This window comes from Bos indicus x Bos taurus, chromosome 22 (genome assembly GCF_003369695.1).
Source record: "Bos indicus x Bos taurus breed Angus x Brahman F1 hybrid chromosome 22, Bos_hybrid_MaternalHap_v2.0, whole genome shotgun sequence".
Lineage (NCBI taxonomy): Eukaryota > Metazoa > Chordata > Mammalia > Artiodactyla > Bovidae > Bos > Bos indicus x Bos taurus.
Window position 1 is genome coordinate 50,191,449 of NC_040097.1, and position 25,055 is coordinate 50,216,503.

Consider the following 25,055-nt stretch of genomic DNA (forward strand, 5'->3'; position numbering starts at 1 on the left):
GTTTAAAAAAAATGAAATAAAAAATGTAAATGGATCATATATGCAAATTCCAGGAGGATGCATGAGAAACCAATAACAGAGGTTGCCCTAGGGATGAGATTTAAAGACATAAGTTCAAGGGGTGGATGATCCACTTTTCACTGGAGAATGTTCTGTGTTGTTTGAATGTTCTCCGTGTAGATCATGACATTTATTTTTTAATCACTTCTTAAACAGGACAGTAAAAAAGAGTATTAAGGTGCCTAGAGCATCTTTGAACACAATTGAAGGTTGTCAGAAACCTTACCTTGCAAAGAAGAAAGGATGCGCAAGAACTTCTGAACCACTTCTTGCTTCATAAAGTTTTTCTGCAACAAGTGACTTCCTGAGTTCATATATGTCACCAGTTGCTCGCAGACTTTCTGGAAAATGTCCCCCTCGTTAGCTGGTCCCTCACCAGTGCTCAGTTCTGCAAAACACCCCCAGATGCTTCTTGTGACTGCAGAGATCACACAGGCATAGATTGCAAAGACAATCACACCTCTCCACCCCTCCATGTAGCCAGGCAACTGCAGAGCACCTGTTCTCCCCTTCCACCACTCTAGCCTAGCTTCATGACCTGCTATGACAAGGAGAATGTAGTGATTGTGAGTTTTGTGCCAGTTCTGAGCCTGAGCCTCAAGAAGCCTTGTTTAGTTCTATTCAGGTCCAGGCTAGATAAGACTCATCATAAAACAAAGATGAATCAACCCAGTGGTCCAAACTGAGGCCCCACAGATATGAAAGAGCCCAGTCAAGATCAGCAAGAGGCAGACACTTGAAGAAGTTCTGTTACAGCTATGAGAATAGCCAAGCCTCAGTGGCTGAGCTGCAGGATCATGAACTAAAGAAGTGTTTGTTGCTTTAAATCACTAGGTTTGAGGGCTGTTTGTTAAGTAGCAATGGATAAGTGATACAACAGTTCAAGGATATAACAGTAGGAGGGTAGCTTACTGCAGCAGCAACATCTAACTACACACCAGCCACCCACACATCTAATTGGCAAGTGGAAAAAGCCAAGAGTAAGGAGCCAGCTCTCTAGCCAAGAGGGAAGACACTAACCGCTCGGTTCAATTTACTGAGAAAGTAGTTATGATTAGAAATCATCCAATAAAGGAAGTCTGAAAAGGGGCAAATGCTTTATTTGGTATCAGATTATACACTCAAAAAGCCCTTCTGGTTAACATGGAATCTTACTAAACAGATCAACCGGATGTGGGCTTTTCACACCTGGCTTAAGTACTATCATGTGGTGAAGAGGTGAATGCATGTTCAATGTCATGTTCTAACAGAAGCAGGGACACTTTAAAGGAGATGGAAAAATAAAAGCATCCCATCAGCAGTCAGGTCTCCCACAGCAGACCCCAAGCCAAAGATCTGTGTGCAAATAGTTCAAGAAAGAAGAGACCAGTGAGGGTGGGGGAACAGGTAAGGGCTGGGGAGGAAGCAGGCAGGCTGTCAGCCCCACGGTCCCCTGGGGGATCTGGAGTGACTCACTCAGAGCTGCGCTGGCAAGGCAAGGGGAATGGGCTTTCAGATTCTCACCTCTGTCTGTCACTGTCCACAGCCTGCCTTGAGTGAGTGAGTGAAAGTCGCTCGGTTGTGTCCAACTATTTGTGAACCCATAGACTATACAGTCCATGGAATTCTCCAGGCCAGAATACTGGAGTGCCTTTCCCTTCTCCAGGGGATCTTCCCAACCCAGAGATCGAACCCAGGTCTCCTGCATCGCAGGCGGATTCTTTACCAGCTGAGCCACAAAGGAAGCCCAAGAATACTGGAGTCGGTAGCCTATCCCTTCTCCAACGGATCTTCCCGACCTAGGAATCGAACTGGGGTCTCCTGCATTGCAGGTGGATTCTTCACCAACTGAGCTATCAGGGAAGCCCTAGAGGCTATAAATTCCCATGCACTTCTGGTTTGAAGGAGCCTGAGCAAAGCAGGCTCCATAAGCCCTTAGGTTGTTCTCTTTGAGAACGAGCCTTAGGTGTGGGCTCTGCAAAGTGAAGGCACATCAGGGAGCACACAACAGTGGGAAGGGACCCAGGGGACCCAAGCAGAGCTCCGACGTCACCTGCTGTGCCTTCTGATACACACCTGGCTCGCCTTTCAAAAGACTGGGTCAGAGAGCCAGAAACACACACACACACACACCAACTTCCCGGGCAAGCCCCCACTGCCTTCTAATCAAGAGACTTTCCGGTGCCAGACAGAAGCAAGACCACTCTAGCACTAACCTCTAGAGAAAAGGAAGTGGAAACCCTTGGCACAGGAAGACCCACATCACCTAAGCTAGCAGCCGGCTCTGAGGCAGAGAACATGAACTGTGTAGTGTAAGAGTGACTGAACAAAACCCCTGGGCCTGGCATCCCACCTTCATCCTAGAATGCCTCTGAAGACACAAAAACAGTGATAATGCACAATACAGGAATAGAACCCTTGCTAAAGGAGGAACTTCCTTCTCCACCAAGCAGGTGGAAACCTGGCCACGTGTCCCCTGCCTCCTGCCTCACGGCATCATTCTTCGGGGGGGCAGTTAGTTTAGTATAAAATCATTTGAAACTGAACAGAAAGATTACCAAGCTTGACAGTAGAGACAGTTAGATGCAGTTGTATAATAATGGGTGGCTGTGTGGTTCAGAATAATTAAGAAGGTGGTTATAGACCAGAGAAAGGTACAGAAATCAGGCAAGAAACTAGAGAGTGATATCAGCAACACAGAAAAGCATCAAAGGAAATGTGCTGAAACAGACAGTAGTAGCTGTGGGTCGGCATCTCTGGGTAGGTACACGTGATTTATTACTCTGAACCTGTCTGCTTTTTCCTAAATTTTCTATAAGCTTAAGAGAGAGAAGAAACTTTGGGTTATAAGGTTATTCATACATTATAATCACAGGTTTTTTAGAAAGATGACTATGTAAGTAATGAACAACCCAAAGACTAGATAAAAAATATGCCAAAGTGTAATTACAATAAAGTTTTGTTTTTATTTTTATTTATTTAAAAAATGTATTTATTTTTCTCTTTTTTGGCTGCTTCCCAAGACATGTGGGATCTTAGTTCCCCGACTAGGGATCGAACCTGTGCCCCTGCAATGTAAGTGTGGAATCCTAACCACTGGCCGAAGGGAAGTCCCTCTGTGTTTATACAAAATGATATTTTTACAAATTTTCTACAATGGTCATATTTAATAGATATATACAAGCAGATTCAAAATTTAAAATTAAAATTAAAAGAGATCGTTTAAAGCTGCAGTAGTGCTCAGCTGTAATAGTTCTTGTTGTGTGTGTTAGTTGCTCGGGTGTGTCTGACTCTTTGTGACCATATAGATTGTAGCCCATTAGGCTCTTCTGTCCATGGGATTTTCCAGGGAAGAACAATGGAGTGGGTGCCATTTCCTCCTCCAGAGGATCTTCCTGACCCAGGGATCAAACCCACATCTTCTATGTCTCCTGCATTATAGGCAGATTCTTCTTGTTAAAAAACAGAAATATATCATTTCAAAAGGAGATTTTGCTTTTGTATGAAATCTTCCTTTCGAGGTAAAAAAAGATGAAACTGACAAGCTTTATTACAAACACTTTATCAAGTGAAATTTATGTAGCCATCCCATTTTTATAAAAGAAAATTAAAATATATAACTGTAAATGCATGGAATAAGAGTAAATGACCAAATCACAACTATATTAATGTTTCCAGGTAGGTGGGTTTATGAAGAATATTTTCTTTTTTTAAAAAAGAATCTATTGATTTTATAATAAAGAAAAAGTATCATCAATATCGCATGCCTTCATTTACTGAAAAAGAGGGCATTTTGTGGTGCTAAGGGACTCAAGGTTGATACACCATGGCCTCTGAATCACGGGCTCCATCTATGGGGGAAACACACAGAGAAGGTCAGAGTCCTCTTAGTCCTGGGCAAGAGGCACCTTCACAGAGCAGAAAGCAGCTGGTGCCTCGGGGAGGACCAGAGAGAAAGGCTTCAGAAGCCTGGATTTATTCTCTGAAAAGCCCTGCACCAGTGAATCAAAGGAAAAATCACCACCGACCGAGAACAATAACAATAGAGGCTCCAGTCTCCTTGGTCCTGACGGCAGTCCAGCTGCTAGAGAAGGTGGACATGCTGCCATCTAGTGGTTGTCATGAGAGGCAGGGAAAGACAGGTAACCCTGACCTCTCAGGTTCACCCCCGCCCCCAACCTCCCTACTGCCCTGTGGGCCTTGCCTTCCCCCCGCAGCTAGTGAGAAAGGCCCTGCCCTGAATCTGCTGAATCAAAATCTGCATTTAAAAGGCTCCCAAAGGATTCACGTGCATGTTAATGGAAGTTCTTATTTAGAGAACAGCAGAAATCTTCACCGAGACCCTATATTTCTCAGGCTTTCTCACCTACATGCAAAAGCCACCCAAAGATAACCATCTCCATTTTCATCAGAATGGGGCACAGTAACCGCCAGAAAGAGCCAAAGGTGAGAACATCTTTTATCCTAGCCTATATCCTAGCTGTTCATCTGGGCACACAAGCTAGTGTCCTAATGATGCTTTACTCAGGACCACAGATGTGAAAAACGAAACCATCAAGTGGACTTCCTGGTGGTACAGGGGACAAGAATCTGCCTGCCAATGCAGCGGACATGGGTTCGATCTCTGGTCCAGAAAGATTCCACATTCCTCAGAGCAACTAAAGCCCCTGCACCACAACTACTGAGCCTGTGCTCTAGAGCCCGCGAGCCCGTAGGTCTCACCACCTCCTGAAGCCCGTTCACCTAGAGCCTGTGCTCTGCAGCAAGAGAAGTCACCATAATGAGAAGTGCACGATAGGCTTGTGCACAGCAACGAAGCCCCAGCACAGCCAAAAATAAACAAACTGTTGTTGTGGTTTAGTTGCAAAGTTGTGTCGGACTCATTTGTGACCCCATGGACTGTAGCCCACCAGGTTCCTCTGTCCATGGGATTTCCCAAGCAAGAATACTGGAGTGGGTTGCCAGGCGATCTTGCCAACCCAGGGATCAAACCCACATCTCCTGCATTGGCAAGTGGGTTCTTTACCACTGAACTACAGGGGAAGCCCTAAAAATAAATAAATGAAGTTTTTAAAAAACCCATCAAGTTAAAACTCAGGTCAGGAGCAAGGGTACCAACCCCCTAGGTAGCATCTCTTCCTAAAAATAATGCTTCCATTGTGCCCACTAATGTGTGAATGGGGAGAGATTAAAATCCATATAATCTTCATTTTTATGAAGATCTACCTTCATTCCCATGGCCCCAGGCCCTCCTTCTGCCCTTCCCTCCCACTGTCTTCTCAACTACTACTCTGCACAGAAAACCATTCTGGGTTAAAGTCTAAAATGACACTGTCCGATACAGAGGCCCACTAACTTAATTACATAAAAATAAAGTTAATAAAATTTCAGTTCTTCAGTTGCTTCTTGTTGTTGCTCAGTCGCTCAGCTCAGCCACGTCCGACTCTTTGCAGCCCCATGGACTGCAGCACGCCAGGCTTCCCTGTGTTTCACTGTCTCCCAGAATTTGCTCAAACTCATGTCCACTGAGTCAGTGATGCCATCCAACCATCTCATCCTCTGTCGCGCCCCCTTCTCCTCCTGCCTTCAATCTTTCCCAGCATCATGGTCTTTTCCAATGAGCTGGCTCTTTCACATCAGGTGGCCAAACTTTTAGAGTTTCAGCTTCAGCATCAGTCCTTCCAAGGAATATTCAGGACTGATTTCCTTTAGGATTGACTGGTTTGATTTCTTTGCTGTACTAGGGACTCTCATGAGTCTTCTCCAACACCACAGATCAAAAGCATCAATCTTTGCTGCTCAGCCTTCTTTATGGTCCAACTCTCACATCCATACATGACCACTGGAAAAACCATAGCTTTGACTAGACAGACCTTTGTTGGCAAATAATGTGCTTTTTAATATGCTGCCTAGGTTTGTCAAAGCTTTTCTTCCAAGAAGCAAGCATCTTGTAATTTCATGGCTGCAGTCACCATCTGCAGTGACTTTGGAGCCCAAGAAAATAAAGTCTGTCACTGTTTCCACTGTTTCCCCATCTATTTACCATGAAGTGATGGGACTGGATGCCATGATCTTAGTTTTTTGAATGTCGAGTGAGTGAGTGTGTGTGTCTGTGTGTATGTGTTGGGGGTGGAGGGGTCAGTTTTCCCCCTCAGGTGGTGAGGAAAACAAACCCCAGTGTGGCCAGGTGGAAGACAGCCTATTCAAAATGACCTAAGCACCCAAAATGACTTAGACACAGTCCAGACATCACGGATGTTCGTGCCCCCAGAGAGGAACTGGGCCTCTAGTACTCATCTTATCCAAGTTCCTCTGACCTTTGCTCTCCCTCCTTTCACCTGAAAGATTTTTTTCCCCACACCTGAAAGCGTGCCTGATCATTCCTGGGGAAATTAAATCCCAGGAGATAAGAGGAAAATAGTCTTCCAGACCCAGGGGAAAACGATAGAAACAGTCCCCCATTCAAGTTATGTTTCTGTGTCTAAGACCTGCCAACAGTCACATCCTCTTTCAGGGCCCCTTCCCAGTAGTACAGGTGCCCTTCTAGACGGCCTCTATGTGCTCAAAGCAACAGGAAAAGACTACGTTTCGCCACTTCTCTGACCGTTTCTTTGTTTTCTTAGGAGGGCTTGCCTGCCGTGCCATGTCAAACTTCGAAAAAATACATGCCTGTGCTTTTCTCCTTCCTTGTGAATCTAACATAGGGAAGATCCACTTAAAAATCCAAAGGAGGATAACAAAGGGAGGGAGGGCTGGGTGAAGGAATCCTGGATGCCTGTTAGCCCACACCCGGCAGAGCCCCACTGGTTTCTATCTCAACGTCTGAAAGATGCTCAGTCCTCATTTTATCCACTTGATGATGATTCCCCTTCTGAATACCTGACGAGGCCTAGGAAGTACTGAACTCCTTGAATCCATAACTGCTAACAGGATCCACGGAGTTTTCAATCAATGGCAGAAAAAGAAATGATCCTCCTGAACATAAAACAGCCAAGAAATCCTATCCACTCTATGACCACAGACTCTAGCATAACAACAGCAACAACAAAGATAGCAGCAGGCGCGTTTTCCTGCTTCTTAAAGGAAGGGGGCTGGGATACATATATACGCACACAAGTTTTTAAAGGAAAAAATGAAAAGAAACAGAACCAGATAGAGTTCTTAGAAATTAAAACTGAGTTTCAAATTTAAAAATGCAATAGACAAGCTAAATTATAAAAGGAAAAGCTAAAGTCCTAGTTAAAGATCTGGAAAGAAAAAAGAAAAAGAGATAGAAAGCGTTAAGGAAAGCAGAGGAGAAGCTCATCTATGTGAAAGTGCTGGCAAAGAGACAGTGGAAGGAAACAGAAGTGATAGAAGATCATTTCCCTGAGCTAAAAAAAGTTAGACTAAAAGGGATCATAAGGTGCTAAGCAAGAAGAATGAATAAGATACAGTCCAGGGAAATTCCAGAACTCTAAGGACAGGAAATTCTAGAAGGGACAATAAATAAGACTGACATTTCTTCCAATCAGTAATGGAGGCGAGAATACAAAGTTGTGAGGAACGAGGTTTTACAGCATATTTCACAAACCCAAGAGATCACAGACTGTCACACACCAGAAAAGGCTGCCGTTAAACTGTGACACATCACTGATCATGAAACGCAATCCAATTCAAAGATGGCAAAATGTGGGGGGAAAGTGCAACTGAGGATCGATGAAATACAAGGCCTAAATGCAGACCAATTCTCAGTCTAAGGACAGAATAAAGACATTTCAAAAACCCTATAAGTCTACTATGCACATCTCCTCACTGAAAAACTTACTGGAGTTGGTACTTAGCAGAGCAAGAAAGAAATCTAGACAGACAGCATGAGTCACAAGTGCTGCATGTGAGTGCAAGAACTGAAAAAAGCATACGTGTGCTGGGGCTACAGTCTAAATAAAAGTCTAAACAAACCTAAAATCATTTGTGTGTACTTACACACCTGTACACACACACATAGACAATGATGTGTTTGTATGCTTCATCAAACTAGGATGCTTAGAGAGTATAATATTTCAAGAGCAAAGTTTTGAGGGCATTTGATGATTCTTCTCATTGGGTGCAATATGCTACTAGTTGTAGAAATCATACTTCCATATAAAGGCAATTAATGTTTTTTCAATTTTTAGAATCAGTCTATAGGTGAAGCACAGAAAATTCAGTCTATAGGTGAATTAAGGAACAGATGTAAATGGCACAAATCACTTTACTAGGCAAAATTCAACAAGGGCTGACTTGCTGCGTTTTATCTTTATAGCAGTCAGTCCATAGATGCTATCCAAACGGACAGATTAAGAAATAGAGTTACAAATGTACTTTTAATTGTTGGCTGTGGTTGTTTCTCAGAAGTGGGCTTGATTTTTGTTATCTCCTGTTCTGTCTGGTTTTTTTCTTTTTTACTATGTGCATGCATGGAAAAAAAAAAAAATCACGCTTACTGCCCAAGGGTAGACTTGGCCAAGTTCCTAGAATGTAGTAGACACTTTTAAAATAACAGTTGTCTCATTCTGTCTTTCAAAAAAAGCACGCAAGCTTTCCAAAGACTGGGAGGTCTCACTTTCATCTTCATGTGCTAAGACAAGATATACTGATTTGTACCTAATTTCACAGAACCAGTTTTGCCCCTTCGAAAAAGTTAATTCCCTGGAAGCTGTACCTGAGAGGTCCTTAGAACACGCTGCCAGCTTTTCCAAGTGGCTGTTGATTTTGTCAATGGCTCTGAAGTTCTTGTTCCTCTTCAGCACATCCACAGCAGACCGGGACTGTCGATCCACCAGGGTGGGGTCAGCCCCAAAGCGCAGGAGCATCTGTACATCCTCTGTTTGCCCTAGAGCAGGCCAAAGTGAGAAGGAGGGGTTGTCACGGTTTCTTCCATAAGGAGAGGTCCCCATGAGCACACATCTGCCCGGTTCCCAGCCTGAGTGGCCTGGGGCAAAGGAACCAGAGTCCCTCTGTTTACAGAAGCTGAACTGCTGGCCTTGGGCAATCCAGCCGAGTCCCCGGAGCCAGAGTCCTATGTGGAGTGGGAAGGACAATAGCTTTTAAGAGGTTCAGAAGTGCACTCCTCTCTACCTTTCTCCCATCTCCTTGGCAACAAGCAAGGAGAGGGGGATTCTTGTTACTAGGCAACAATTACAGCTGTAAGGATGACAGCAAGCTGTGACTTCAGATTTCTTTATTCCTTAGGGAGGAAACAGAACATACTTCCAAAAAAAAAAAAACAGTCTGGGGACAGGAGAAGAAAGTGGCAATTGTTTTTGCATCAGGGTTTTCTTCCCTGTTTGAACCTTCATTAACCCCACTTCTGGCTGCTGGCTCCATCTGCTGCTTTAACATTTATTTGCCAAGCATCAAGGGGTCTCTGTGATCAGATGCAACTGTTTTCAGAATGTACCAGGTATATTCCTGGAGGTACGAAGACTTATGTGAGCACCGAGAGTTACAAGAATCAGTGCCTAATTCCCAGCTTCCAAACACATGCTTTCTGACAATTCACCACGTTGACAGAGCACCTCTACACCAGACAACATCCTGCTTGTGATGCTATCCTTTCCCATCTCCCCAGTCACAACTGCTCGCCGCTCATCTTACAAAAATAAGGCAAAATTTAAAGTCATACTTCTCACCTATCAAGTATTGCACTGTGAAAGGCAAAATTCTCAGACCCTGAGACTCTCAACCCCTGGTATACACACACCTTCTCCCAGTTATCCATTTAATACTAATCTAAACTCTGCTGTGATGAGACTCTGGAAATGTATTTAACTTCCCAAAGCAGTTGACCTTAAGATGGGGAGATTAACCTGGTCTGATCACATGAGCCCTAAAGGTCAAAGGTCTAGAGGTCAGAGATGGAAGAGCACAGAGATTCAGACTATGAGGGATCTGATGCACAAGAAGTTCTCTCCTGCTGGCTTTGAAGACAGAGGAGGCCATTAGACAAAGAATATGTGTGGTCTGTGGAAACTGACAGCAGCCTCTGGCCAACAGCCAGAAAGAAATCAGGGACCTCGGTCCTACAACCCCTTCATGGATCACAGCCCTGTCATGGCGAATGGTCTTGCATAACTCAGTGAAGCTATGAGCCATTCTGTGCAGGGCTGCCCAGGACGTATGGGTCACAGTGGAGAGTTCTGACAAAACGTGGTTCACGGGAGGAGGGGATGGCAAACCACTCCACTATTTTTGCCACAAGAAACTCGTGAGCAGTGTGAAAAGGCAAAAAGATATGATACCAGAAGATGAGTCCCTCCAGGTCAGAAGGTGTCCAGTATGCTACTAGGGAAGTGGGGTAGGCAATTACTAATAGCTCCAGAAAGAATGAAGAGGCTGGACCAATGCAGAAATGATGCCCAGCTGTGGATGAGATCACCACCCCAAACGTGGTGGTGAAAGTAAAGTCCAATGCTATAAAGAACAATGTTGCATAGGAACCTGGAATGTTAGGTCCATGAATCAAGGTAAATTGGAAGGGGTCAAGCAGGAGCAGGCAAGAGTGAACATCAGTTATCTTAGGAATCAGTGAACTAAAATGGACAGGAATGGGCAAATTTAATTCAGAGGACCATTGTATCTACTACTGTGGACATGAATCTCTTTGAAGATATGGAGTAACTCTCATATTCAACAAGAGTCTGAAATGCAGTACTTAGGTGCAATCTCAAAAATGACAGAATGATCTCTGTTCGTTTCCAAGGCAAACCATTCAACATCACAGTAATCCAAGTTTAGGTCCCAACCAATAATGCCAAAGAAGCTGCTGAAGTTGAACAGTTCTATAAAGACCTACAAGACCTTCTAGAACTAACACCAAAAAAAGCTGTCCTTTTCATCATAGAGAATTGGAATGCCAAAGTAGGAAGTCAAAGAGATACCTGGAGTAACAGGCAAGTTTGGCCCTGGAATACAAAATGAAACAGGGCAAAGGCTGACAGAGTTTTGCCAAAAGAAGGCACTGGTCATAGCAAATACCCTCTTCCGATAACACAAGAGATGACTCTACACATGGACATCACCAGATGGTCAATACCAAAATCAGATTGATTATATTCTTTGCAACAAAAGATGGAGAAGCCCTATACAGTCAGCAGAAACAAGACTGTGGCTCAGATCATGAGCTCCTTTTTGCAAAATCAGGCTTAAATTGAAGAAAGTAGGGAAAACCACTAGACCATTCAGGTATGACCTAAGTCAAATCTCTTATGATTATACAGTGGAGCTGATGAATAGATTCAAGGTGTTAGATTTGGTAGACAGAGTACCTGAAGAACTATGGACAGAGGTTCATAACATTGTACAGGAGGCAGTGACCAAAACCATCCCAAAGCAAAAGAAATGCAAGAAGGCAAAGTGGTTGTCTGAGGAGACTTTACAAGTAGCTGAGAAAAGAAGAGAAGCGAAAGGCAGTTGAGAAAGGGAAAGATACACCCAACTGAATACAGAGTTCAAGAGAATAGAGAGATAAGAAAGCCTTATTAAGTAAAGAATGCAAAGAAATAGAGGAAAACAACAGAATTGGAAAGACTAGAGATTTCTTCAAGAAAACTGGCGATATCAAGAGAACATTTCATACAAGGATGGATATGATAAAGGACAGAAATGGTAAGGACCTAACTGAAGCAGAAGAGATTAAGAAGAGGTGGCAAGAATACACTGAAGAACTATACAAAAAAGATCTTAATGACCCAGATAATCATGATGGTGTGATCACTCACCTAGAGCCAGACATCCTGGAGTATTAAGTCAAGTGGGCCTTAGGAAGCATTACTACGAACAAAGCTAGTAGAAGTGATGGAATTCCAGCTGAGCTATTTCAAATCCTAAAAGATGATGCTGTGAAAGTGCTACACTCAATATGCCAGCAAATTTGGAAAACTCTGCAGTGGCCACAGGACTGGAAAAGGTCAGTTTTCATTCTAATCCCAAAGAAGGGTAATGCCAAAGAATGTTCAGACTACTGTACAACTGCACTCATTTTACATGCTAGCAAGGTAATGCTCAAAATCCTTCAAGTTAGGCTCTAGCAGTATGTGAACCAATAAATTCCAGATGTTCAAGCTGGGTTTAGAAAAGGCACAAGAACCAGAGATCAAATTGCCAACATTCGTTGGATCATAGAAAAAGCAAGGGAATTCCAGAAAAACATCTACTTCCGCTTCACTGAATACTCTAAAGCCTTTGACTGTTGGATCACAACAAACTGGAAAATCTTTAAAGAGATCGTAATACAAGACCACCTGACTTGCCTCCTGAGAAACCTGTATGCAGGTCAAGAAGCAACAGTTAGAACCAGACATGAAACAACAGATTCAAAATTGGGAAATGAGTACAAGGCTGATGTTGTCACTCTGCTTATTTAACTTATACTGAGAGTACATCATACAAAATGCTGGGTTGGATGAATCACAAGCTGAAATCAAGATGGCCAGGAGAAATATCAACAATCTCTGATATGCAGATGATACGACTCTAACTGCAGAGAGATAAGAGAAACTAAAGAGCCTCTTGAGGAGGCTGAAGGAGAGTGAAAAAGTTGGCTTAAAACTCAACAATCAAAAAACAAAGATCATGGCGTCTGGTCCCATCACTTCAAGGGAAATTGATGGGGAAAAAGTGGAAATAGTGACAGATTTTATTTTCTTGGGCTCCAAAATCACTTGAGGACAGTGACTATAGCCATGAAATCAAAAGACGCTTGCTCCTTGGAAGCAAAGCTATGACAAATCTAGACATCATATTAAAAAGCAGAGACATCACTTAGCCAACAAAAGCCTGTCTAGTCAAAGCTATGGTTTTTCCAGTGGTCATGTATGGATGTGAGAGTTGGACCATAAAGAAGGCTGAGCAGCAAAGATTCATGCTTTTGATCTGTGGTGTTGGAGAAGACTCTTGAGAGTCCCTAGTACAGCAAGGAGATCCAACCAGTCAACCCTAAAGGAAACAACCCTGAATATTCGTTGGAAGGACTGATGCTGAAGCTAAGGCTCCAATGCTTTGGCCACCTGATGTGAAGAGCTGACTCGCTGGAAAAGACCCTGATGTTTGGAAAGATTGAGGGCAGGAGGAGAAGGGGGTGACAGAGGATGAGATGGTTGGATGGCATCACTGACTCAATGGACATGAGTTTGAGCAAGCTCCGAGAGATAGTGAAGGACAGGGAAGCCTGGCACACTGCAGTCCAGGGGGTCACAAAGGGTCAGACATGACTTAGCGACTGAACAACAACAGTCCTACAAACACAAGGAACCCGATTCTGCCACAATCATGGGAGCCTGCAGGAAGGCCCAGAACTCCAGATGAGAACGCAGCCCCAGTCAATACCTTGATTTCAGCCGGGAGAGATTCTGAGCAAAAAACTCAGTCAGATCGCACCGGACTAGTGACCTATAAAATAGTGAGCTAATAAATGAGTGTCATTTTAAGTCACTAAGTTTATGATGATTTGTTACACAGTAGAGAGAACAAATGCAATTACCAAAGTTGCCCCAAAGGTGGTAAAAATGCCTGATTTCCAGAGTATCAACCTAAGGGAAAATTAAGTAGCTGGCAAGCCCCTTTGAGAAGGCACCACGACCCATGATCCTACCTCCTTCCCCCAATTTTTTCTTTTATCTTTCATAACTACTTACAGAAAATTTAATATACTTAGGTTGTTTTAGTGTTCTCTGTAGTAATAATAATTTTGTAATAATTAAATCCAGAAAAAAAATACTTAATCTTGAGTCACAAAATTTTTTTAATTTAAATCTATATAAGTACTTTTTCTCGAGAAGAGTTATCACTAGGTAAGATTTTCAAGCACAAAATATATCAGAAAAAGCTTTTTTCTGAAAAGCAAGCTGAAAATACAAAAAAAAAGGGGGCGCATAATTTGATTTTTTTGATTATTAAAGGCCGTCACGGGATGGAATAGGTAAAGTGGTCAGTTGCGTGGGTTCCCTACACCCGAGTCTGAATGGTGCTGCCACTTACGCTTGGTGAGGTACCCTGGCGAGTGGGCGGCAACCACGTGGAGGACAGTGCAGCCATCCTCATCCTTCTGGTTGATGCGACCTTTCAACTCAGGCTTGTAGTCCATTAACCACCTGAAAAGATGGCTTTCCCCTGAAGGAATGAATGAGTGGTGTTATTTCCAACAGACCAGAAAGCAGCAAAGCAAACCACTGTGCACACCAAGGGAGCCCAAGGGAGCCCAATGGGGCATCCAACATACACTGTCCCTTGCCACACACAGGTGTGCAGATGGAGTTTGTGTGTCGGTGTTTTTTGTTTTTATTTTTTTAAAAACCTTTGGCCACACCACACAGCACGTGGGATCTTAGTTCCCCGACCAGGGATCAAATCTGTGCCCCCCTGCATTGGAAGTACTGAGTCTTAATCACTGGACTGCCATGGAAGTCCCAAAATGTGTGTGTTGAAAGCACAAGTCATAGGAAGTTATTCATAGAAAACTTAAGTTCAATTCCCTAGAAGCAGAGCTGTGCTTAGTTGCTCAGTCATGTCCAACTCTTTGCGACCCTTTGGACTGTAGCCCACCAGGCTCCTATGTCCATGGGACTTCTCAGGCAAGAATACTGGAGTGGGTTGCCAATTCCTCCTCCAGGGGAATCTTCCTGACCCAGGGGTCAAACCCATGTCTCCTGTGTCTCCTACACTGCAGGCAAAGTTTTTACCCACCGAGCTACTGGGGAAGCCCCATTTCCTAGAAGCACAGCCTGTGACAAGGATTCTTGTATGTGTGATTTATTGGCAGAGGGAGCCGGGGAGAAAGAGAGGACGGAAGTAGGGCAGGGGATGGAAGCAAGCAGAGATGTGGCCTCAGCTGAGCGGCCTTCAGCCTCCACCCACAGGGAGCTTGTGGATCAGGAACTGCACCACAGCACTGACCCACCTTGAGGTAGGTGCTCTCCTTCCGTACCCCAGTGGCAGTCAATCCAGAGCTACAGACCCACCCCCAGGGAGGGAGGGGTGTGCCTATTGGCAAACAGCAGCTCACTGGCAAACAAGGCGGCTGTGGTGTAGCAGGAGACGGGGGCACTGGTCATAGAGGACCAGCGCAGGGCACCAACAGCACCCCACTGCATGTCTATAGATAGGACAGAGATTTCAAATTCCTCTCTTAGACTCCTTCCAGTGGGTTCTGAAAAGCCGCACAGTTCTGCCAACTCTGTGGACACCATTTGTCACCATGTCAGAGTTTTCCTCTGAGAAGAGAATCAGGCCTAAATGCGAAGACTTGATCTTATCCACACCTGCCTGTAACCACAGGAACAAACTTAAAAAGTAGACACAGAGAGGGACTGTGACTTTCATACCCAGAGATGCTCCTAATTTGAAACTGGGAGCATTGGATTAGATTGCTTTTATTCAGACTTTATACTTTTAAATAATTTAGTCACCAAAATGTATATACGTAAATGCTCATATGAATTCTCCAATATATGAAATGCATAATTAAAGGGTAAATCTGGCTGAAGCAAAGATGGTGGCTCAGGTCTTTCAGCCCCTGGGCATGCCACTCCTATCCTGAGAAGATGCTACAGCCTAGAAAGGGAAGACAGTGTAGACAAGCCCTCTTGGTTCCTTCTGGCTCTAAGATTGGGTCAGTATCCAACACTGATGCTACATATGCTTGGAAAAAAAAAAAAAACAGGTTTCTATCTAAGGTATAAATGTGGATATTGTATGTGTGTGTGTTTTAATGATAAAAATATTTTAAATTGATATCCTATAGCCAGGTGGTAAAGGCTAAAAATGCAAAAAAAGTATATATATATATATGAAAACAGGATTACTTAAAAAAAACACACACAAGCCAACTGCATCAGCAATAGCCAGTGTTTACCTTGGGATTTCCCCCACATACACATTAGTTGATCCTCTGGTTGAGAGGGAAAAATGAACCCGGAAAAAGACCACGGCTGACTTGGCCAGCAGGAAGAAATTCCACAGCTCCCCTGAGAGCTCTGTCCAGCAAAGGCTGTCTGTCGCAAGGCCCGTTTTTGAATCCCAGGGCCCCAGCCTGCTGCCAGCATCTGTCTGAGAACACAGAATCCTTTCAGTGTGGGCCTCCTGTAGCTGTGAGGTCCCAGGAGAAAGGAAAAGTGGTACTATTTCCTTGCTGCCTTCATATATTTGAATAATCCAATCATTGACTATTCAGATCATCTGAATAGTCCACATCTACACGGCCACATTCTGGTTTCACAGACCCCGAGGTCTGAGCTGGAGGGCAGCGTGGAGGGCGTACCACCAGGAAAGAACTCACCGGCTTGGATGCAGAGGCGCATGAGGGTGTGCAGAGGGTACGGTCCTATGCTCTCCACATTTGCACCCATGCAGACGAGCCACTGCACTAGCGTGGGCACCTGTTCCACTTTCTCATAACGTCCGACGCAGACGTATTTCTAGGGGAAAAAACACACAGGAAGAATTATGGCAGCTGCCACATCAATATGAAACTTCAGACTCTCCTTCCCCATAAAGTTTGGGGTTTTTTCCTTCAAGTTTTATTGAGATATAATAGACATACAGAGCTGTACACATTTAAGGTGTACAGCATAATAATTTGACTTAGGTACATTGTGAAATGATTATTACAAGTTTAGTGAATATCCTTCATCTCATAGAGACACAAAATTAAATTAAAAAAAAATTTTGTGATGATAACTCTTAGGATTTACTCTCTTAACAACTTTCATACATAACACATCACAGTGTAAATTATATTTATCACATTGTACTTATTTATCATCCCTAATACTTATTTATCATATAACTGGAAGCTGGTGCCTTTTGATTGCCTTCGTCCAATTCCCCCTCATCCCAGCCCCCACCCAAAGAGTTTAGAATCAGTAAACCCCTGATTCACTGTGGCCACAGCCTACAATCACCATAAACAACAAATCTGCAGTGAGGCAGCTGAAGGGGAGGGTCCCAGTCACCATAAGTGGGGAGAGGTCTGACTTGAAACAGTGCATGTCAAGAAGCTGCTGCTGCTGCTGCTAAGTCGCTTCAGTCGTGTCCGACTCTGTGCCCACCAGGCTCCCCCGTCCCTGGGATTCTCCAGGCAAGAACACTGGAGTGGGTTGCCATTTCCTTCTCCAAGGCATGAAAGTGAAAAGTGAAAGTGAAGTTGCTCAGTCGTGTCCGAATCTTAGGACCCCATGGACTGTAGCCTACCAGGCTCCTCCGTCCATGGGATTTTCCAGGCAAGAGTACTGGAGTGGGTTGCCATTGCCTTCTCCGTGTCAAGAAGCTACCTTACCTCAAAGAGACTTTTCAGTGATAAATCTGGGACGTGGAGATTTCTCGGAAGCCGGTCTTTCTTCACTGACAGAAGCAGAAATGACTGATGAAAGGGGAGAAACAGAAAAAGCGGGAACAATTATGTTCTCCACATGGGTTATTAAAACAAAAGTAATCTTAAGCTTTAGGAACTTTAGGAACTCAGAAACAAAAGACAAAACCGGACAGCTTCCAGCCCTGGTTCTTTTTTTTAAGCCACCAGCCAAACTCTTTGGCCTTAACCAGGATAATCCAAGTGTCTCTGTCCGGTGAAATTCCTATTTGTGCTGAGATATGGGTTTTCTCCACCTTTCCTCAAAGCCTGCTGAAGACGGGAGTAGCTGACGGCGGGCAGCACTGGGAGAGCACAGGGGCAGGGAGGTAAAGAAGTAATCTCCTGCAACGTTCTTAAAGCTCAGCGAGCAGAAGAAACACATCCTTTTGAAATAACCCATCCCAATTTATTCTGCAGCACCTTAGTGCTATTTGGGGTCCATGAGACCCTATTGGGGGCTGTGTTGGAGCGGCTCCTATCAGAGTGGGAGCTGACTGTGTACGTACGTCACTTCCAAATCCAAGCCCTACGGTTGACTTAGCAGCTTGAGACTGGCCATGGAAATCGAGAGCATTTACACTACCAGTCAGTTCAGTGGCTCAGTCGTGTCCGACTCTGCGACCCCATGAACCGCAGCACGTCAGGCCTCCCTGTCCATCACCAACTCTCGGAGTTTACCCAAACTTGTGTCCATTAAGTTGGTGATGCCATCTAACCATCTCATCCTCTGTCGTCTCCTTCTCCTCCCGCCTTCAATCTTTCCCAACGTCAGAGTCTTTTCAAATGAGTCAGCTCTTCGCATCAGGTGGCCAAAATATTGGAGGTTCAGCTTCAACATTAGTCCTTGCAATGAACACCCAGGACTGATTTCCTTTAGGATGGACTGGTTGGATCTCCTTGCAAACCAAGGGACTCTCAAGAGTCTTCTCCAACACCACAGTTCAAAAGCATCAATTCTTCAGCACTCAGCTTTCTTTATAGTCCAACTCTCACATCCATACATGACAACTGGAAAAACCATAGCCTTAACTAGACAGACCTTTGTTGACAAAGTAATGTCTCTGCTTTTTAATATGCTGTCTAGGTTGGTCATAACGTTCCTTCCAAGAGTAAGTGTCTTTTAATTTCATGGCTACAATCACCATCTGCAGTGATTTTGAAGCCCAGAAAAATAAAGTCAGCCACTGTTTCCACTGTTTCCCCATCTATTTCCCATGAAGTGATGGGACCGGATGCCATGATCTTCGTTTTCTGAATGTTGAGCTTTAAGCCAACTTTTTCACTCTCCTCTTTCACTTTCATCAAGAGGCTCTTTAGTTCTTCTTCACTTTCTACCATAAGGGTGGTGTCATCTGCATATCTGAGGTTATTGATATTTCTCCTGGCAATCTTGATTCCAGCTTGTGCTTCTTCCAGCCCAGCATTTCTCATGATGTACTCTGCATATAAGTTAAATAAGCAGGGTGACAATAGACAGCCTTGATGTACTCCTTTTCCTATTTGGAACCAGTCTGTTGTTCCATGTCCAGTTCTCACTGTTTCTTCCTGACCTGCATACAGGTTTCTCAAGAGAAAGGTCAGGTGGTCTGGTATTCCCATCTCTTTCAGAATTTTCCACAGTTTATTGTGATCCACACAGTCAAAGACTTTGGCATAATCAATAAAGCAGAAATAGATGTTTTTCTGGAACTCTCTTGCTTTTTCCATGATCCAGCGGATGTTGGCAATTTGATCTCTGGTTCCTCTGCCTTTTCTAAAACCAGCTTGAACATCTGGAAGTTCACGGTTCATGTATTGCTGAAGCCTGGCTTGGAGAATTTGGAGCATTACTTTACTAGCGTGTGAGATGAGTGCAATTGTGCGGTAGTTTGAGCATTCTTTGGCATTGCCTTTCTTGAAGTGGCAAATGCCACAAATTAGGATTTTTTTTTTTCCCTCGAAAACCCTATTGTTAAGTCACTGACCCTAAACTAAATCTGAGAGAAGTTAAGCAAATTTTCCTTTTCAGACAGTTAGCACATCCTGAGAGGTCCCTACTGGGATCATCCAGGTACGCTGGCTGGTCCAGGAATTCTAGGCTTGGCATGACCTTGACTGGTGATCCAGACTCAGGATCCACTTCCCTCATGTATGCTCTTGCAAGTGGGCATGGGACCACTGGAACTCAGCCTGTGGCTACATCTTGCTTCCAACTTCTTTCGGTTTGATACCCACATTATTATTTTCTTTTTAATTTTTTAAGTTTATTTATTTGGCTGCACCAGGTCTTAGCTGTGGCGTGCGGGGTTTTCCATCTTTGTTGCCACATGCAGGATCTTTAGTTATGGCATGCAAATCCTTAGTTGTGGCATGTGGGGTCTAGTTCCCTGACCAGGGATCCAACCCAGACCCCTGCATTGGGAGCTCAAGTCTAAGCCCCTAGACCACCAGTGGGTGACGCCCACTCCTAACTACTCACCATAAGCAGGCCCCACAGCCCAGACTCACCCAGATGATCGGTTCAGAGCTCTGACAATCCTGATGGCTGGCTTGGTTTTTATAAGATGTTTTTCCCTACAGTGTTTGGAAGTGGTCTGGGCCCCACTGCTGGTAGGATATGGGGCCACCACTTGGGCTGGACTCCTGGGCCTCCTTGGCTGGCTGGGTGGCAGCCTGCCAGGAGCTGCTGGGCTCCCACTCCCTCCTTTCTCACCCAGGCTCCGGGGCTCTATCCACGTTCATCCCACATGGGGAAGAGGGGAGTAGTAGACAGAACTACTTTCCTGCTAATGATGCCAAGAGCTTCCCACTCACAGATCTACCCTAAATTACTGAATTTCAGAACTTATAAAAATAAAACTAGAAAGAGCTCTTAGTTTACCCATCTTATCAGAAAAAAGATCCTAGATCTCTTGTTACCGGGGCCCTGGATTTCTGATTGCTGATTTCCCAAGAGTCTAGCTTGCTTTCCTCCCCGTCACTGTCTCATCCTCAAGACTATAATATGGGGGTGAGCTTCCGGGAGCCTGTGGCTGGACTTTAGGGAGTTCCTATGAACTCCCTGAAGCTACACACATAATTGTGTATGTGTGTGTGCATGTGTGCACGAGTACGCATGAAAAGAGAGTCCCAGTGATCTCATTAGATTCCCAGAAGCATCCATGACCTTCTAAAAAACTGAAGAATCCTGTATCCTAAAGTCACCCTGCCTTCCTGGGTCCAGAGTCCCTTCAGGCTGCACATAGATTTTTCTGGTCTGCACAGCTTTAAAAAGCCTGCCGGCCTTTTCTAACCAAACTCCCTCTCTGGCCCAGCCCACTCTCAGGAGCGATTATAGGCCACCTATAATTGTCATTATGGTCAGTGACAGCCACTGCTCATTGGGTACTGAGCACACTGGTGCCAGGTGTTACAAAACCCCTGGGGCTCAGTGTCTGGCACACTGCAAGCCCTCAGTGAACATTATTATCACCAAGGGCTTACGGTGATAATGAGGATAAAATAATATAATATTATTATCAGGTGCTATTGGTCCCTGATTTCTAATCCTCCCCCACAACCAGGAGGGAATAGGTTTATATCCTGCAACCTACAAGTGAGGAAGTGAGGCCCAGAGAGGAAAGAATTAGCTCAGAACAGTGAAGGACTCGGATTCAGGGAGGCACCTGTGTGGCATGGAAGCCACTGGGCTCCTTCATCCTGTGGATTCCTGGCTGTGGGTTCAGGTCCTGCAGTCTCACTGCTACCCGAGGGTACAGTCTCTTGATGTCATACATCAAGAAGCACAAGCAGGTCATCAGGCCCAAGCTAGCACATGCTGCCGTATAAAGACAATTACAAAGATGAATAGACAATCACTTATTTTCCTCATTCCACGTCACCATTAGCATCTGGACTTTACACTTCTTTGATGGCAATGGAGACAGGGAGCACAGAGTTGCCACAAACTGTTTTCCAAGCTTAAAAAATGGAAACTGGTGAACTAATATTATCTCAGTGGCTTTTCATTAATGGCATGACAGTGAAAAAGTTACTTTCGCATCAAGATAAACAAGTACTGAATTATAATTCCCCAGTGCTAGCAGAGGGAAAGAAATTTAATCAAATTAAAGAAATTCAATTTGCCTTTCCTCACAAGAGAGCTATCTCCTTTTACTTACATGCCATAATCCTTTCTTTGCCAACTTTTCTATTACAGATTGCCACACTTCATTGGAGAATCCAGTAGTGAAAATACGATCAAAGCAGGGCAAGAAACTCTGCAAAACAATGGGGTCACCTGAAAGAAAGTTCCAGAGTTTAGAAATGTTAACTTGGGGCAAGTCTAGAACATCTAGGAAAAGGTCCTCCAATTAAGAGCACACATAGACAAATGATAAATTTAAAAATATCAAAAAGAAAAGAGAGCAACTTCCTTGGTAGTTCAGTGGTTAAGATTCTGAGCATTCAATGCAGGAGGCACGGGTTCCATCTCAAGCAGCCAAAAAAAAAAAAAAAGAGGGGCCATAGAGGATTATGGGAGTGGGCGGCATGAACAACTGGGTATAAGACAGACTCAAGGATGTTTTGTACAACATGGGGAATACAGTCATTTGGTAATGACTGTAAATGGAAAGTAACCTCCAAGAAGGGCATAAAAATTTTTAAAATTAAAATAACAAAGAAGGGCCTTTTCAAAGCATAAAGTCCTGTATAATTGAAGTGGCAATCATTTTAAGTTCAGGTGAAAGTCAGTCCCTTAAGGCAGTTTATTGTGAGCTATTACATAATAGCTTCTCTATTTGCTGAGCCCAGTGATATATGCTGTATTAATCCCTCAAACCAACCAATAAGGCAGTGCCTATTAGTTCCATTTATGGAGGAGGAAGTGGGCACTTAAGGGAAGTTATTAAACTCACTTCCTTTAAGAAAAATGTGACAAATATTATTTTCATCCAACAGTGAGAAGCTGTGATAAATGAGGTCAAGCATTGTGGCTTATCATGCAGCTAGGTCATGACAAAACCAAGACGGAACCCAGATTGAGCAGTTCTTTTAGTCAGTTTGCATTCTTTCAGCCTAGAGGCCCATCAACATTTTGTGTCTCATGACCCTGCAAACTTGTGGATGACAGTATCCAAGTGGGACAGGTCAGGGGCCAGTATAACAGGGTCCCTCTTCCAAGGTTATCAATTTCCACAAATGAGTAGCCAAATAGCAAAACAAACATACAGTGTACAAACAGGATACACAATTTTCATAAATATATTTTTCAAAATTTAGAAACTGGGCCATGGGCAAACAGTCATCCTCCAAACAGGTAGAAAAGTCAGGATTGCGCTGTTTTAAGAAGTCCTATTAACTGCCCCCTGAGGATCCAGATTTCTTAGAGGGGCAGCCACACTGAAGAGTCAGTTGTCTGGAATTCCCAAACTCTGGTCTGGCTTCTGACAGAGCAGTGCTGTTAGTTTTTCTTAACCGTTGGATTGTACACTTTTTTATTTTCTGGCCATGCCACATGGCATGTAGGATCTTAGTTCCCCAACCAGGGATCCAGCCTGCACCCCCTGTGCTGGAAGTGCAGAGTCTTAACTAGTGGACTGCCACAGAAGCCCCAGAACAGTGGCCTTTAAAAGACACAAAGGGAGGACTTCCCTGGTGGTACAGTGGATGGGAATCTGGCTGCCAATGCAGGGGACATGGGTTTGATTCTTGGTCCGGGAAGATTCCAATGCTGCAGAGCAACTAAGCCCGAATGCCGTAATTACTGTGCCCCTGTGCTTCAACTACTGAAGCCCGCACACCTAGAACCTGTGCTCCGCAACAAGAGAAGCCACCACAGTGAGAAGCCCAGCCCCGCAACAAAAAGCAGCCCCAACTCGGCGAAACGAGAAAAAGCCCGCATGCAGCATCGAAGACTCAGCGCAACCACAATAAACAAATAATTAAATTAAGTTTTAAATAAAGACATAGAGAATAATGAGGACATGTAGAGAATGGGACAAACCAACAGGCTCAGAGGAAAGGGAAGCAGGCTTTAGTCACTGTCAGCAAAAGGCAGATGGGAGAGCTGTGATTCATTAGCACCTGTCTGGACACTGACGTCTCTGCTGGGAGACACGGCTAAGCCCACCTCTAACTACTTCCCACCTACCACCTGACACTGCTCTCAACCCCTCTCTGTGCCAAGCTTGCCAAAAGTCTGTAGGATCCCCTCCACAGATCACAGAAGTTGCTTTTCCACAATCAAATCAGGAACGGTTGGATCCGTGTCAGTCAGATGTATCATCAGCAGTAATTCACCTGTTTCTGAAAGCCAGGACCATTTTCCAGCAATTCTAACATATGCCATTGCTCACATTCTACCATCTCTAGAATCGGGACGTGTGTTGCTCTTGATGCTGTCTCAACAGCAGAACATAAATTAGTGGCACAGGGACGTCCCTGGCAATCCAGGGATTAAGAACCCCCACAACCGCCCCCTCCACTGCAAGGGGCACAGGTTCAATCCCTGGTCGGGGAACTAAGATACCACCTGCTGTGTGGTGTGGCCAAAAGATAAAATCATAATAATAAAATTTTAAAATAGTGGCACATCTTAAATTAATGCAATCTTAAATTTGATCAAAAACAGTATTGGAAAACAACAGCCTGGTCATTGGTAGAACTTTAGACCGTGCTGTGATACCCAGGGAAAGAACTCCTTTGTCCCTGGCAGGGAATTTTTCATATTATGTTTCATACTTGTCTGTTTTTGGCAACTCAAGGACACGGATAAAGCCGTATCATAGGCCAGGTCGTCAGACTAATAACCTAATGACCAATGCAAATCACCACCTCCCCCCACATGCCCACCCCCACCCGGGTGTGTTCCTAGCAGACTGTCAGCTTCCATAGGACCCTCCCTCAGTCCCTTCAAATTGTTTTCATGGCAAACAGGAACACTTCTTGACATACTGGAGAAATACATGCAAAAATCACGTAAAACATTAGTATAAGTAGGGACAGCCCTATGGATAGCAACACAGAAAGCTTAGGTCTGCAACAAAACTGGAAAACTGGGACAGCTTTAAGTGATTTATGCAAAAAGATGAAGTTGTTTTCGCAAAGGCCTGGGCCATCAAAGCTTCCCATGTGTTTTCCACTGTAAAGTTTCATTCAAACTGCATGAAGAAGCCACAAAGAAAAACACCCTGTAATTATCTCCCCAGAAACCTGAGTCCCCAAGGAGCCATTCAAAGACAATCACAAGGCCTTTAAAAGAAAGAGAGGGCAGGCCTCCCCCAGTGCCGACTTACTGCCCATCGTGGTGAAGACTGCCACCAAGAAATCAGCAATCTGGGTCTTGTCCTGGCTGCTCCTCACGAGCCGCAGACCCTCAAAAAACATGCGAGCGGCTTCATAAGGCTGGCACAACCCCAGCAAGGAATAACCAGCTCGGTAGTACCCCTGCAACGAGAAAAAACAGAATTGTTAACGTGCCCATCTCTTCCAAACTGCTGCTGAAGTCAAGGCAAGATTGAGGATCAGAGGCAACAGACTACAAGTAAACACTGATTTCCAAGTAAACACAGATTTCTAACAAGCTCTGGATATAGACTTTCCACATTGGATTCTATGTCACAATGCTCCTATCAAGTGGTAACTGGCAAGAAAAGAATCCCTTTCAAGTCCATGACACATACAGCAT

General features: G+C 44.2%; 1 protein-coding gene and 1 long non-coding RNA gene across 4 annotated transcripts in view; one reads left to right on the forward strand and one right to left on the reverse strand.

Moving 5' to 3' along the window:
• Positions 1-25,055, reverse strand: part of TRANK1 (tetratricopeptide repeat and ankyrin repeat containing 1) — a 97,574-nt gene that overhangs the window by 43,815 nt on the left and 28,704 nt on the right. For all 3 annotated transcript variants that reach the window (XM_027522628.1, XM_027522629.1, XM_027522627.1), the window contains 7 exons: positions 24,664-24,814; positions 21,547-21,665; positions 17,333-17,416; positions 16,334-16,472; positions 14,038-14,169; positions 8,723-8,893; positions 287-448 (listed from right to left, as the gene is read on the reverse strand). In XM_027522628.1, the coding sequence (XP_027378429.1) occupies positions 287-448; positions 8,723-8,893; positions 14,038-14,169; positions 16,334-16,472; positions 17,333-17,416; positions 21,547-21,665; positions 24,664-24,814 (958 nt within the window). The remainder of the gene's footprint in view (positions 1-286; positions 449-8,722; positions 8,894-14,037; positions 14,170-16,333; positions 16,473-17,332; positions 17,417-21,546; positions 21,666-24,663; positions 24,815-25,055) is intronic.
• The window catches only part of LOC113880443, a 37,753-nt gene that overhangs the window by 9,666 nt on the left and 3,032 nt on the right, over positions 1-25,055 (forward strand). Inside the window, exon 2 of the long non-coding RNA XR_003507747.1 lies at positions 14,819-14,962. This is a non-coding gene — a long non-coding RNA (uncharacterized LOC113880443). The remainder of the gene's footprint in view (positions 1-14,818; positions 14,963-25,055) is intronic.